This window comes from Jaculus jaculus, chromosome 4, assembly GCF_020740685.1.
Source record: "Jaculus jaculus isolate mJacJac1 chromosome 4, mJacJac1.mat.Y.cur, whole genome shotgun sequence".
NCBI lineage: Eukaryota > Metazoa > Chordata > Mammalia > Rodentia > Dipodidae > Jaculus > Jaculus jaculus.
This window is the reverse complement of record NC_059105.1, coordinates 168668764-168682668: the sequence shown is the minus strand read 5'-3', so window position 1 is coordinate 168682668 and position 13905 is coordinate 168668764. Positions and strand designations below refer to the sequence as shown.

The 13905-nt window shown below is 45.9% G+C and overlaps 1 protein-coding gene across 3 annotated transcripts in view; it reads left to right on the top strand.

Moving 5' to 3' along the window:
• The first annotated feature begins 5172 nt into the window (after positions 1-5172).
• Sidt1 (SID1 transmembrane family member 1) overlaps positions 5173-13905 on the top strand; it is a 136152-nt gene continuing 127419 nt past the window's right edge. For all 3 annotated transcript variants that reach the window (XM_045148086.1, XM_045148087.1, XM_045148085.1), the window contains exon 1: positions 5173-5385. In XM_045148086.1, the coding sequence (XP_045004021.1) occupies positions 5173-5385 (213 nt within the window). The remainder of the gene's footprint in view (positions 5386-13905) is intronic.

The window sequence follows — 13905 nt, the reverse complement described above, 5'->3', positions numbered from 1 at the left end:
ATTGCTCAACTTCTACAAGAACGACTCGGGCTGACCGATGGCCGTGCGTCGGCCATCTTTGTGAATTCTATAAATCTGACCCTTTTTCTGAAGAGAGCCGATTCTCTAACCTAGGGTTAGAATGCTCTCACCCTAGGTTAGAGAATCGGGAGCTTTTAGGCCAGAGAGAAGGCCCTGAAGAGGCAGGGGCTCTCTGTGTGCTAGGGAAAGGAGGCCCCTGACAGACATGTGACTCAAATGGTCACATCCGCATGGGACGTGCAGAGCTTGCAGGTGAAGTGAGAAGCTACCAGGGAGTGCTGTGGCCCCTTCTAGCAGGAGGACCGACGTCTTTTTGAGGCAGTAGACACACAGGAGTCTCCCGAAAATAGGACTGACATCAAACCCATAGGCAGGTATGGATTTTCTTTATGCCTTTGAGGCCCAGGGCAAAATTTCTGAACCCATTCCAGAAAGAATGAGGTGTGTCGGGGTCCAAACATGTAGTCGGAGGCTTTGAGTGCCCACTTGCAGGCTCTGGAGGACCATCCTGACCCAACCATGGGAGCAGGTGGAATGAAGGAGCAGAAGGGTGAGTATTGGATAATCACGTACGTGCCCCTCGTTCATTGAGTCTCGTGCACACATATCAAGGTAAAGGTGGAAGTACGTAACACACGGTCCACTGTGAACGCAGTTAGAATCCGTTGTGGCCTTCCATGCTCCTCACAGTCATGAGAAGTTCCTATGTGACATGGAAGAAAAAGAGCAGGCATGACTGTGCTTTGTGGTGACATTGCAGAGGACACTGCCCACCAGTGTCTCCGGTTTTCCACACAGGTTCCTGTCTTTGGCACTGGAATGATATCTTGACTTGCCAGAAAATGATAGCAATGTCTTTGGGTCAAATGGAAGGCACGTACATATTTCTGTCTTGTTTTCTTTTGAAAAACAAATGTTTAGGCCTGTTTGTAACCTTTGACCCATCTTGCATAGTTTCCATTCAATCTCCGATTTTCAATGATCATAGCAGTTGAGTATCATCAACATGGGGAGCTTGACGTCAGGGCAGGCACATTTACTGCCAGCAGAGATGAGAGGATGAACGTGACAAGGCAGCCACCCTGTGGCTCCATCCTGGATCCCAGCTCACCTGGTACTAGAATTCAAGCCTCGCTGGAATAAGAAAGGCCAAAGGAAACCGGCCGCGGGCACAGAAGGATGTGGGAAATGGCTTAGAAGTTAGAACTTTTGATTCTGAAGTCCATGGACCCCAGTTCGAACCTCTGGGATGCAGGCAAGCCCTAGACATTTGGGGGCGCTGGTGTCTTTTGGTCACCTCCTGGGCCCATTCCCTGAACAGGTCCTTTTCTCTTGTCAATTTCTCACTTTCTCTCTCATAGTTAAATAAGTCAAAAAAAAATTTCCCCCTTGCATCGGGGCAGCGGAAGGAAGGAAGGAAGGAAGGGAGGGAGGGAGGGAGGGAGGAAGGAAGGAAGGAAGGAAGGAAGGAAGAAAGGAAGGAAGGAATTAAGGAAGGAAAGAAAGAAAGAATGAAAGGAATGAAGGAAGGGGGGAGAAGATGATTTGATTTGACTCCAACAAGATACTAAATAATGGTAACAAGGTAAGGTTAGTTAGCCAAATAATTCAAAGGCAAAGATAGAAGAGTTTTGTGAGTGTGCTCACTGAAAGATCATGTGTGCAAGACCCTCGGTTGGATCCTCAGCACCAAGGAAAAAAAAAAGCAGTCTGAGACCATGCCAGCCTGACTTGCACCAGTGCATACTCAGGCGTGTGGGGCTTCGGAAAGTGCCACACCTGGTAAAAATGTCGTGTCCACCCAGTTCGAGGCTCGGTTCCCCAGGTCCCACGTTAGCCAGATGCACAAGGGGGCGCACGCGTCTGGAGTTCGTTTGCAGAGGCTGGAGGCCCTGGCATGCCCATTCTCTCTCTCTCCCTCTATCTGTCTTTCTCTCTGTGTCTGTCACTCTCAAATAAATAAATAAATAAATAAATAAATAAATAAATAAATAAATAAATAAATAAATAAAATGTCGTGTCCATAATGGCAGACACTACAAATAATTACCTGTGGACTCTTCGAGGAAACTGAGGAAAATGAATGAGAATTACACAAATAAACATAAACAAAGGCTGTCTAGAGCTTGCTGTAATAAATGATTCATCTAATCCAAATAAGGGCAGAGGTTCAAAGGTCAATGGGGAAGTGAGGATGCTTATGGGGGCAGGGGGAAGGTTTTGTATAGGCTCTGATTAGATCTTGTTATAAGGAAGGTGAAGACAGGCTACAAGCAATGCACTCTGTGATTTGAAAAGCTTTCCTGGGGCTGGAGGGATGGCTCAGCGGTTAAGGCGCTTGCCTGCAAGCCTACGGACCCAGGTTCCATCTCTCTCCAGATCCCAGTAAACCAGCCGCACAAAGGTAAGGCAAGCGCAAAGTCACACATGCCCACTAGGTGGTGCAAGTGTCTGGAGTCCGATTGCAGTGACTGAGACCCTGGCATGCCAATTCATTTCCTCTCCCTCTCTCTCTCATTAAAAAATTATAAGTAAGAAAATAGGGATGAGGAAATGGCTTAGCAGTTAAGGCATTTGCCGGAGAGGCCTAAGGACCAGCGTTGGATTCCCCAGGACTCACAAGGGGCAGCACACTTCTGGAGATCATTTGCAGTGGCTGGAGGCCCTGGCCTGTCCATTCTCTCTCTCTCTAACTCTCTCTCTCTAATAACCTCTTCTCCTTCTCCCTCTCTCTCTCTCTCTCTCTCTCTCTCTCTCTCTCTCTCAAATAAATAAATAAAATATTTTTTAAAAAAGAAAAGCATTCCTGGTCTCTCTCAAAGCACAGCAAAGCTGACTCCTTGACCGCTCCCTAACCTTCCGCAGGGCATGCTGACAAGGTTAGGGTTTGGCGTCCTGGACCACTCGCTGCCAACATCACAGGTTGGCTTCCTGAGTTAATAGCTGAGGATGGTACAGGTTAGCTTCTATTATCAACGTCCATCTATATATTGTCTCTCAGAGATATTTTAGGCATTGTTGGTATTAAAAATGGCTGCCTGGTGGAGCCTATTTTATTTTCTAGCTATGAAGCTGGCAGTCTTGCTATAATATTACTTCACCACACTTTAAACTTTTAAATATACTTTTTTTTCCTGCATTTTTAATAGGCTAAATCAAACCAAGAATAAAATGACCGTTTGGAATTTTGCACTATTAAATATGCTTTAAAGTACCCCCTTCCCCCTTTTAACCTTATTATAAGCTGAGATTATGAGACTTTCAATTATCTAAAGTCACTAATGGGTAAGGGCTAGAGTCGTGTACAATATATAATTCAGATTTCTGGTATAGATCTCACGATAGGTGCTTTAAAACAATTAAAATTTACATTGAAAACTTACAACAATTTTAAATATTTTATTTTGAGTACCAATTTCATGTTATGAAAAAGGATCTCTTCTAGTTGCATCGAATTCCAGGCTTAAAGTTAGGATAAAACCTTGAAAGAAGGATCACAGTGCCCTTCAAATACCTGCAAGGCTGTCATGGGGAAGAATTCCCTTCATGCCTATGGCTCCACAGGGCAGAGCTCGTAAAAGCGCGTGGAAGAAAGGCAGATTTCAGAAAAAACCACGAAGTGTCTTTGTAGTAATACGATATTTGGCGCCCACAGAATATGTTGCATTGTGAAAGACCCAGTTCTTAGTGTCTCAAAAAGTGCAAGTAGGACTCCATGACTTGTCATTTCTAGAGACTGCTTCAATGACTACCCCAGCTAGCCTCAAAGGTCTTTATAAATTCAAGTTTATTAAATTTCATTAAACTCTGAAAAGAGAAGTAAACATTTTCAATACAGTAATTTAAAGTCATTCAAATCCTGGCTCACACTATTGTGCTGTTTCTCAAAAGCCTTGGTCTTTCCAGGGTAGAGCAGTACACCCCTGAGATCCCAGCCCTAGGGAGTGAGTTTGGAGCCAGCCTGTACTCCATAAGGAGGGGCTTTATTTCAACTAAAATAGAAAGAAAGGGGGCCTTTGGTGTGGTGGTGCACACCTTTAATCCCAGCACTTGGGAGGCAGAGGTAGGAGGATGGCCATAAATTCGAGGCCACCCTGAGACTACATAGTGAAGTCCAGGTCAGCCTGGGCTAAAGTGAGACTCTACCAAGAAAAAAAAAAGAAAGAAGGAAGGAGGGAGGGAGGGAGGGAAGGAAGGAGGGAAGGAAGGAAAGAAAAAAGAAGAAAGGAAAAACCCCTCAAATCCACAAACATAAAAGCAATTTTGAATCCCGAGAATTCTCCCAGAATCTCGAACTCACAGCAGGGATACAGGCGGCAAGAGAGTGGGGTGAAAAAAATATGTCTTCCTTATAAATGTGGTAACTCTAAATCCTCTGACAATTTCTGGAACCAGACCTCCAGGCAGAGCTGGAAACTGTCCTCTTTGCCGCATCTATTCTTTTTCTTTTCCTTTTATGTAACTGTACATATTTACATACATTCCCATATGGCGAGGGGCAGATGACGCCAGCCTCTCCTTGGAGAACAGGAATAATAAGGAAATAGACCAGGTGTCTGAGAAGGGCTTCCGTTAAATCAGGCCAAGCGGCTAGGGCCAATCCTTCCCACCTGCCCCTCTGCAGGTAGCAACTGGAAAAGCGAACGGGGAGCGGGGTGTTCCTTCTTCTGGGGTACGGGCTCTTAGCTTTCTATTTGCCTGCCCGCAGCCAGCGTGCACGTTTATGTGAGAAGGTTTTTCTCTATTTCCTCCTCGATGGCTGGTGGGGTAGATTTTTTTTTTCTTTTCCCCTAGACTTGTAATTTATTTTTTAATGTCTTTTTGTTGTTCTGTTGAGGCCGAGGGGGTGGGAGGGAAACGATCGGGTAAGTGGAAGTCTGGGTAAGTGGAGGCGGGGGCGGGGGTCCTTGGCTATGCGCCCCCGCCCCACCTCTCCTCCGCACCCCTGCTCCGCAGCCTTGAACCTCCTGGAAGACCCCCGCAGAATGTGAGCTCTCCATCCAGCGCGCGCGCGCACGGAGGGCACTCGGCGGAGGGGCGCCCAGCCCGGGCTGGAAGGATCGTTTCGGGGTGGACGGGGTGCTCTCCGCAAGGGGAAAAAGCTGAGTCCCCCACGCCCCCCCCCCACACACACACACCTCGGTGCCCACCATGCGGGGCTGCGGGTGGCTCGCGCTGCTAGGCGCGCTGCCCTGGCTCCTGCGGGCCGCGGCTCCCCGGCGCCCTGCGCCGTCCCCATCCCGGCCCGCTGCGCCCCGCCGCGACCCAGCCCGGGGCGCCGACTTCGACCGCGTCTACAGCGGCGTGGTGAGCCTCAGCACCGAGAACGTCTACTCCTTCAACTACACCAGCCAGCCCGGCCAGGTAAGACGCCCGCCGCCCGCCCGCGCTGCGCTCCGGTGGCCACTTGTGCGATTCTCAGAACCCTGACGCCCGGGAGCCCCGGGATCCGTTCACAGTTGACCTCTGGGGACCAACAGACCCTCCTTCCTTCCCTCACTGCCCTGCCCCGGATGCTTCGGGGACCACCCTGCTGCATCTCGGGTGTACCAACCCCCTACCCACCCACCCAGGCCCGGTGGCGTGCGTTGGTGGGCTCTGCCAGAGGCGCTGGGACCCTCGCCTCCTTCCTCCAGGAAAGCCTGCGACTGGGGGTTCACTGGAGGGCTGCAGGAGGACCCCCTGGTCCTAACCCCCTTCACTGGGAAGAGCCAAGACCCGTCTATTTTCATTGCACCCGAGGAGGGAGAGGTGCCCGGAACCTGAGTGGACTGAGGCTGCGGAACCTCGTGTCCTGTGGTCACCTCCTGCGTTTACAGACCATGGAGGAGATCTGGGCAGAGACATGAGAAATGCAGCGGTGGGCTGATGTACGAAGGCTTGGATTATAGATAAGGGTGGGTCATTGCGCGCAAAGTTCCAGTCCTGTTTCTGACGAGACTTGAGGTGACACCAGGAGAGGATTGTTTCAGTAGCGGAGCCTTGCGTAGGTGCATCCTGATTATACAATGGAAGAGAATGCGTACGGCTCCCTTTCCCTCCCTCCTGCGGATGTGTGGAGGGGTAACTCGCCGGTGTGCCTACCCGCGGTGCACTTCCCATATGAACCCCATTTCTGCACGCAGGCACTAACTCCTCCTGTGGGGAACTGGGATAGCAGAAGTACAGGAAAAGGGATACCGTGGTGCGCCTGCCTCTAATTCCCCACTCCACACCACAGGCATAAAAGTTTCCCCTTATGCGCCTGTCATGACTGTCACACATCCTACCGCGTGTACTGAGAAAGTTCCCTGTCTCCTGCCTGGTACCAAAGCCGATGGCACTGTCCCCCGAGACAGCAGCCCTCGCCCCGCCAGTCCTCCTGCGACCTTCCGGGCTGTGTCTTCTAGTGAGCAGAGTGGCTTGGTGCAAAGTTGTTTCGTGGCAGACAGTGAGAGAGGGACTGTCCGTGAATTTTCCAAACCCCAGGTGAGGGACTTTTCCTCACCGAATGTGGAACACCCACCAGCTAGCTGTTTGATATGTCATTGCACATGAAATATGTTCCTAGCCCTATGATTTCCTGGGAAAAGATTTTTTAAAAAAAGTCTGAAACCCATATAAAGTGGCTAAGTCACTGACGAGGAAACTCAAATTACGTGTGCAAAGTAAATCATAACATTAGGCTTTCACATTTCTTGTAGTTCTGCTTAAAGATAAACCTCTCTCTCCCTCTTCCTCCTTCTCTCCTTCTCTCTCTCTCTCCCTTCCCCTCTCCCCCCCCCCCCTTGCTTACTTGTATTTCCAGAATCTCACTATGTAGCCCTGGCTGGCCTCAAACTCCTGCCCCAGTTTCCTAAGTGATGGCATTACGGTTGTACACCATCCTTTCTGGCAGACTGCTTCTTTTTAGAAAACAATTTTAAATTATTTATTTATTTGACAGAGAAAGAGGGAGAGAGAGAGAGAGAAAGAGAATGGTCTCGCCAGGGTCTCCAACCACTGCAAACAAATTCCAGATGCTTGTACCTCCTTGTGCATCTGGCTAACATGGGTCCTGGGGAATCAAACCTGGGTCCTTTGGCTTTGCAGGCAAGTGCCTTAACTGCTAAGCCTTTCCTCCAGCCCCAAGCTGCTTTTTTAATGCTGCTTTTACCTTTTCTCCTAAGAAATGGGAGGCTGCCTCTACTCCAACACAGGCTGCTCTATTACATTCAAGGTCACCTACATGGCTAAGATACTGAGGGCAGTCGTCATCATGTTCATCTCTGTATACCAGAGGTTTATAAATGCTCTCTGCCATAGTAACTGAATAGATAAATAATGTGCTAAGGAATATTTAAGCTGAAGGTAAAATAAAATGTATATTGCAGAGGTATCCTTCCTAGTTGGTCTACATGTGCCTTGAAATGCCCTTTATTTATTTTATTATTATTATTATTATTATTATTTTGGTTTTTGTTTTTTCAAGGTAGGGTCTCACTCTAGCCCAGGCTGACCTGGAATTCACTGTGGAGTCTCAGGGTGGCCTCGAACTCATGACAATCCTCCTACCTCTGCCTCCTGAGTGCTGGGATTAAAGGCGTGCGCCACCACGCCTGGCTTTGGATTTTTAATATGCCAGTAAGATAAGATCCCCTCAACCCATTTACCACCTCCCCTTTCTCCTGTCACTTATCTGTTGATTTGTCCAGAGATGGCATTTTCCTGATTCATCTGTCCAAACCATAATTCCCAGTCCCTGCCAGTGGCCTTCTCTCTTCTTGGTCTGTTTTGCTCCAGGTTAGATACCAGTAGAACCTTTTTTCAATACCATGAACATGAACGGGTAACAGAATTTCACTGACAGCACATGACATTAGAGACTTACTTCACAGCACCGGATAGGTGAAAGATGAAACCAGAAATCTAAATACTTACTAAGACTTCCCAGCAACCTTCCCCTCTCCAGGAAGGACTGCAAGACGCTGATTTATCACTTACTAACCATCTGCTCAAACCTGTTTTTTTCGTTTTTTTAATTTTTATTTATTTATTTGAAAGCGACAGACACAGGGAGAAAGACAGATAGAGGGAGAGAGAGAGAATGGGCGCGCTAGGGCTTCCAGCCTCTGCAAACGAACTCCAGACGCGTGTGCCCCCTTGTGCATCTGGCTAACGTGGGACCTGGGGAACCGAGCCTCGAACCGGGGTCCTTAGGCTTCACAGGCAAGCGCTTAACCGCTAAGCCATCTCTCCAGCCCTGTTTTTTTCCGTTTTAAAATAGTTTTATTTATTTATTTGTTTGCAAGCAGAGATAAGCAAGAGATAGGGAGAAGAGAGACACAGACAGAATGGGCACACCAGGGCCTCCAGCCACAGCAAATGAACTCCATACGCATGTGCCCCTTTGTGCATCTGGCTTATGTGGGTTCTGGGAAATTGAATGAGGGTGCTTAGGCTTCACAGGCAAGCGCCCTAACTGCTAAGGCATCTGCCCTCTGACATTTTGTTATTGTCCTGTGTTGAACAATTTTTTTTTTCTTTCACTGTCAACTCCAAACTCACTAAGGAGCTGAATAGAGATCAGTGGCGTCTAGAGAAACTTGGCCATGAATGGCTTTCCTCTCAATTCAGCAAGGTTTCCATCAGGCAGGGCTTCCTTGACTTCAGGATCATTTCTTCTTCTTCTTTTTTTAATTTTTTTGTACATTTTTATTTATTTATTTGAAACAGAGAGAGGAAGAAGAAGATAGAGAGAGAATGGGCACGCAAGGGCCTCCAGCCACTGCAAACAATCTCCAGACGCGTGCGCCCCCTTGTGCATCTGGCTAACGTGGGACCTGGGGAACCGAGCCTCGAACCGGGGTCCTTAGGCGTCACAGGCAAGCGCTTAACTGCTGAGCCATCTCTCCAGCCCCAGGCTCATTTCTAACTACCCTTCTTCAAGCCATTGTTCTCTTTGCCTTAGAGAAGAATGCCTATTCTAAAAGTGGGTTATGATTTACCGTAACTCCCTTACCAAACACTGCCAGGCAGAACAATTTCTCCAAGCTTGTGTCACTCTGAGGTGGCTGACCTCAACACCAGGAAAAGTCTGCTATCCCTCCCAGGTATAGAAGACTGTAAATATGAAGTTTTTATTTTTAAAAATAACTGAAAGAATGTAGTGAATAGTTTTAAAATGAATAATAGAAATACTGGTTGAAGGTACCGGTTAGACAAGATTGGGTTCATTGACTTCTTTGAAGAGAACATTTCCAGAGACTCCTTTTAGGAGGAGTAGGGTTACAGTGTGTAAACAAGGAGTGGAGACACAGGGCCCTGGCAACCTGAGGAAATCACTCTGCTGGGAAAGCCACCAGGGATATGACGGGCTAAGACAAGGGAACGTACACAGATCAACGGAAATGAGAAGTTTGGTCGGCGTGATGGCACACGCCTTTAATCCCAGCATTCGGGAGGCAGAGGTAGGAGGATCACCGTAAGTTCGAGGCCACCCTGAGACTATATAGTGAATTCCAGGTCAGCCTGGACTAGAGTGAAATGCTACCTCAAAAAACAAACAACAACAACAGCAAAAGGGCTGGAGATGGACCCACGTAAGCCAGATGCACAAGGGACGCATGAGTCTGGAGTTTATTTGCAGTGGCTGGAGACTCCGGTATGCCCATTCTCTCTCTCTGCCTCTTTCTCTCAAATAAATAAATAAAATATTTTTAATTTTTTTTCATTCTTATTTATTTGAGAGTGACAGAGAGAGGCAGAGAGAGAGAGAGAGAGAGAGAGAGAGGGGCAGATGGAATGGGCGCGCCAGGGCTTCCAGCCACTGCAAACGAACTTTAATCCCAGCACTCAGGAAGCAGAGGTAGGAGGATAGCTGTGAGTTTGAGCACATCCTGAGAGTACATTGTGAATTCCAGGTCAGCCTGAGCTAGAGCAAGAACCTCAAAAAAACAAAAGAGCAACAACAACAAAAAAAAAATCAAGCAAACAACAACAACAACAAAAAATGTGACCATGATGAAACAGGCTGTCTTCTATGAGGCTTTGAGGGGGAAAAGAAAAAAAAAAAACATATTTTGCCATAGATTTTGAAATGTTTCCCTAAAAATATCTCTTTTATTTTGTTTAAGTTAAAATGTCTATCTTGTCACCTCTATTTTATTTGCTTAATTTTAAATTAGCAAAATCGATTTCATTGTATTGCTTTCTTTTTTATTACTACTTCAATAATTATAAACAATAAACCACGATAATTCCCACCTTCCCCTTCACAACTCCACTCTCCATCATATCTTCTCTCCCTCAATTAGTCTCTCTTTTATTTTGATGTCATCATCTTTTCTTTCTATTATACTGGCGTTATGTATGTAGCTCCAGGCACTGTGAGGTCATGGATATCCAGGCCATTTTGTGCCTGGAAGAGTGCATTGTAAGAAGTCCTATCCTTCCTTTGGCTGCTACATTCTTTCCGCTAGCTCTTCCGCAATGGATCCTGAACCTTGGAAGGTGTGATAGAGATGCTTTAGTGCTAAGCGCTCCTCTGTCACTTCTCAGCACTATGGTGCCTTTTAAGTCATCCCAGAGGTCACTATAATCTGAAAGGAGAAGCTTCTCTAACAAAAAGTGAGAATAGCATTAATATATGTATATGAACACTAAGAAAGGTATTTACCAGGCAGTTTGGTAAGCGTAATATATTCATTTAGCCAGACACCAGTAGGCATTACAGCCCTAGGGCTCATGACTTCCCCCATCATAGGTTTTTCAGTATCAGGCATGTATTCCCTCCCGTGGAGTGAGCCTCCAGTCCAATTAGAGAGTGGCTGGTTTCTTGCATAGCAGACGTGCCACTGTTGCACCAGTTGGCTTACTTGACCTGGCTGGCCAAACTTAAGGCTTGCAGTGTCCACTGTTGTTTATCTCCACTGATAGCTTCTCTCTCTCCCATGGAGCTGCATGCAGCGCAGCTTTTTCCAGCTTTCTGTCAGCTGGTCTACATGGAGGAGGTTTTCAGCTCAGCTCCAGCAGGATTTCTCAGTGACCTTGCAGCCCAAGCATGTGGAGTCTTCAGCAGTAGGGCCTTAGCATCTATTCTTGGTTGGAAACCAAGAGCCTCAGCAAGGGCCTGAAATATTTGGGGGGCATCAGGGACTTCCCTGGCTAACAACTCACTGGAAGGTATCCTGTCCCTGGCACTGAAAAGTTTCTAGTATTATTGTGATATTTTCAAACACACTTTGTTCTAATTGGTACTGCTCCCTCACCCCATTCTCCCATCTCTTTATGACCCTCCCTTGCTGGTGCCCTTCCGCCGCCAGTCTCCTTGCATGGTCCCCTTATGCCTCGTGTATCCCATTACTGTCTCCACCCCCTTCTTTCAAACCGCTTTTTCTCCTTCCATGCTCTTTCTAGTCTCATAACCTATATCCATACTCAGACCCACGTAAGTACCCATCTCTAGAAATCAAAAGCTAGGATCCAAATAGGAAAGAGTCTTCCTGAGTCTGGGTAACCTCACTTAATGCAATAGCTTCTAGGTCCTCCCATTTTCCTACAAAATTTTATAATTTCATCTTCCTTGATGGCTGAGTCAAATTCCTTTGTGTATATGTACTGCATTTTAATTGTCCATTCACCTGTTGTTGGACATCTGGTCTGATTCCATTTTCTAGCTACTGTGAGTAGAATAGCAATGAGCACGGATGTATAAGTATCACGGTGGTAGACAATCAAGTACTTTGAACATATGCCCGGGATGGTATAGCTGGATCATATGATAGTTTTATTTTCTGCTTTTTAAGAAACCATCATACTATTTTCCACAGTAGCTGAGCTAGCAGATGTGGTGGCACACACCTTTAGTCCCAGAATTTGGGAGGCAGAGGTAGGACCATTGCCGTGAATTCAAGGCCACCCAGAAACTACATAGCAAATTCCAGGTCAGTCTAGACTATAGCGAGACCCTACCTTGAAAATCCAAAATAAATAAATAAGTCGTGTGTGTGTGTGTGTGTGTGTGTGTGCACGCGCATGTGTGTGTAGAGTAGCTATACTATTTTACAGTTATTAGCAATGAATAAAGGTTCCTTCCCCACATAATTGCCAGCATTTGCTTTCTTGATGGTAGCCACTCTGAGTGGGATGAGATGAAGTCATTTTAATTTACATTTCCCTGATGGCGAAAGATGCTGGACATTTAAAAAATGTATTTATTTATTTATTTATTTATTTATTTGAGAGAAAGAGGCAAATAGAGAGAAGGGAGAAGGAGAGAATGGGCATGCCAGGACCTTTAGCCACTGCAAACAAATTCCAGACGCATGCGCCACCTTGTGCATCTGGCTTATGTGGGTCCTGGGGAATCAAACCAGGGTTCTTTAGCTTTGCAGGCAAGCTCCTTAATCGCTAAGCCATCTCTCCAGCCCAGATGTTGGACATTTTTTAAAGTATTGGTTGGCCATTTGTGTTTCTGATTTTCAGAACTATCCAGTTTATTAACCCACTTGTTGATTGGAAAGGATCTTTGGTGTTTCATATTATAATTCTCTATACATTCTAGACATTAGCGCCCTGTCTGAAACATAGCCAGCAAAGATTTTCTAGCATTTTGTAGGTTGTTCTGTTCACTATGCTGGTAGCTTCCTTTGCTGTACATAAGCCTTTTAATTTCACATAATCTCATCTGTCAATTCTTGGGATTATTTCTATGCTATTGAAGTCTTATTCAAAAACTTCTCACCTGGCTGGAGAGATGGCTTAGCCATTAAGATACTTACCTGTTAAGTCTAAGGACCCAGGTTCAATTCTCCAGGTCCCACATAAGACAGATGCTCAAGGTGACGTGTCTGGAGTTTGTTTGCAGTGGGTAGAGGCCCTGGCGAGCCTGTTCTCTCTCTCTCTCCCTTTCTCTGTCTCTAATAAATAAATAAAAAATTTTAAATTTAAAAACGTCTTACCTATGTCTATATCTTATAATATTTTCTCTAGGAGCTTCAGCATTTTAGATTTTTATCTTTCCTTTTTTCCTATGTCTATGTAATGTGGGGGGAGTGTGTGCACGCGCATGCACGCGCACACCTGCGTATGCACTTGTGACCCTCCATGCTCTTCTGAAAAGAGAAGGTTCTCTAACCAAAAGTGAGAGCAGCATTAATACATGGGTATGAACATTAAGAGAAGTGCTTACCAGGCAGTTTGGTGAGCATAGTATATACATTTAGCCAGACACCAGGGCTCATGACTTCTCTAGTCATAGGTTTTCAGTACCAGGCATGCATTTCCTCCTGTGGAGTGGGCCTTCAGTCCAATTAGAGTGAGGTTGGTTCCTTCCATAACAGACATGACACTATTGCACCCGTTGGTTCATTTGGCCTAACTGGCCAAATTTAAGGCTTGCAGTGTCCACTGTTGTTTATCTCCTGATGACTTCTCTCTTTCCTATGGAATTGCATGCAATGCAGCTTTTCCCAGCTTTCTGTCAGCTTGTCTACACGAAGGAGGTTCTCAGCTCATCACGTTTTATTTTTATTGGCCATCACTGCGCCGTGAATGGCAGTACTTCAGAGAAAACCTATGCCTTTCATGTAGTTTTTGTTGGAGAAAATGAAGCTTGAAAAGGTCATGATAGGTAAGCCAAAAGATGAAAAATATATACCTGATTTCTTTTCTGGCAAGATTCATTACCATGACTTGGGATATTTCTCTAAGGAGAAACTTTTAATTTGCTACTTAGTTATCTTAAGCTGTTGTCTCTAAAGAAAACGTGAACTAAGATCTTCTTTCATACTTACCAAGACAATGATTAGTGAGATTTTATTTAGCATAATTATTAGTTACAGATTTAAACATATTTGATGCATGTTAGCTCATTGCTGCTTTAATCCTTGTTAAAGCTTAAATTATTTACCTTTAGCCTATGAA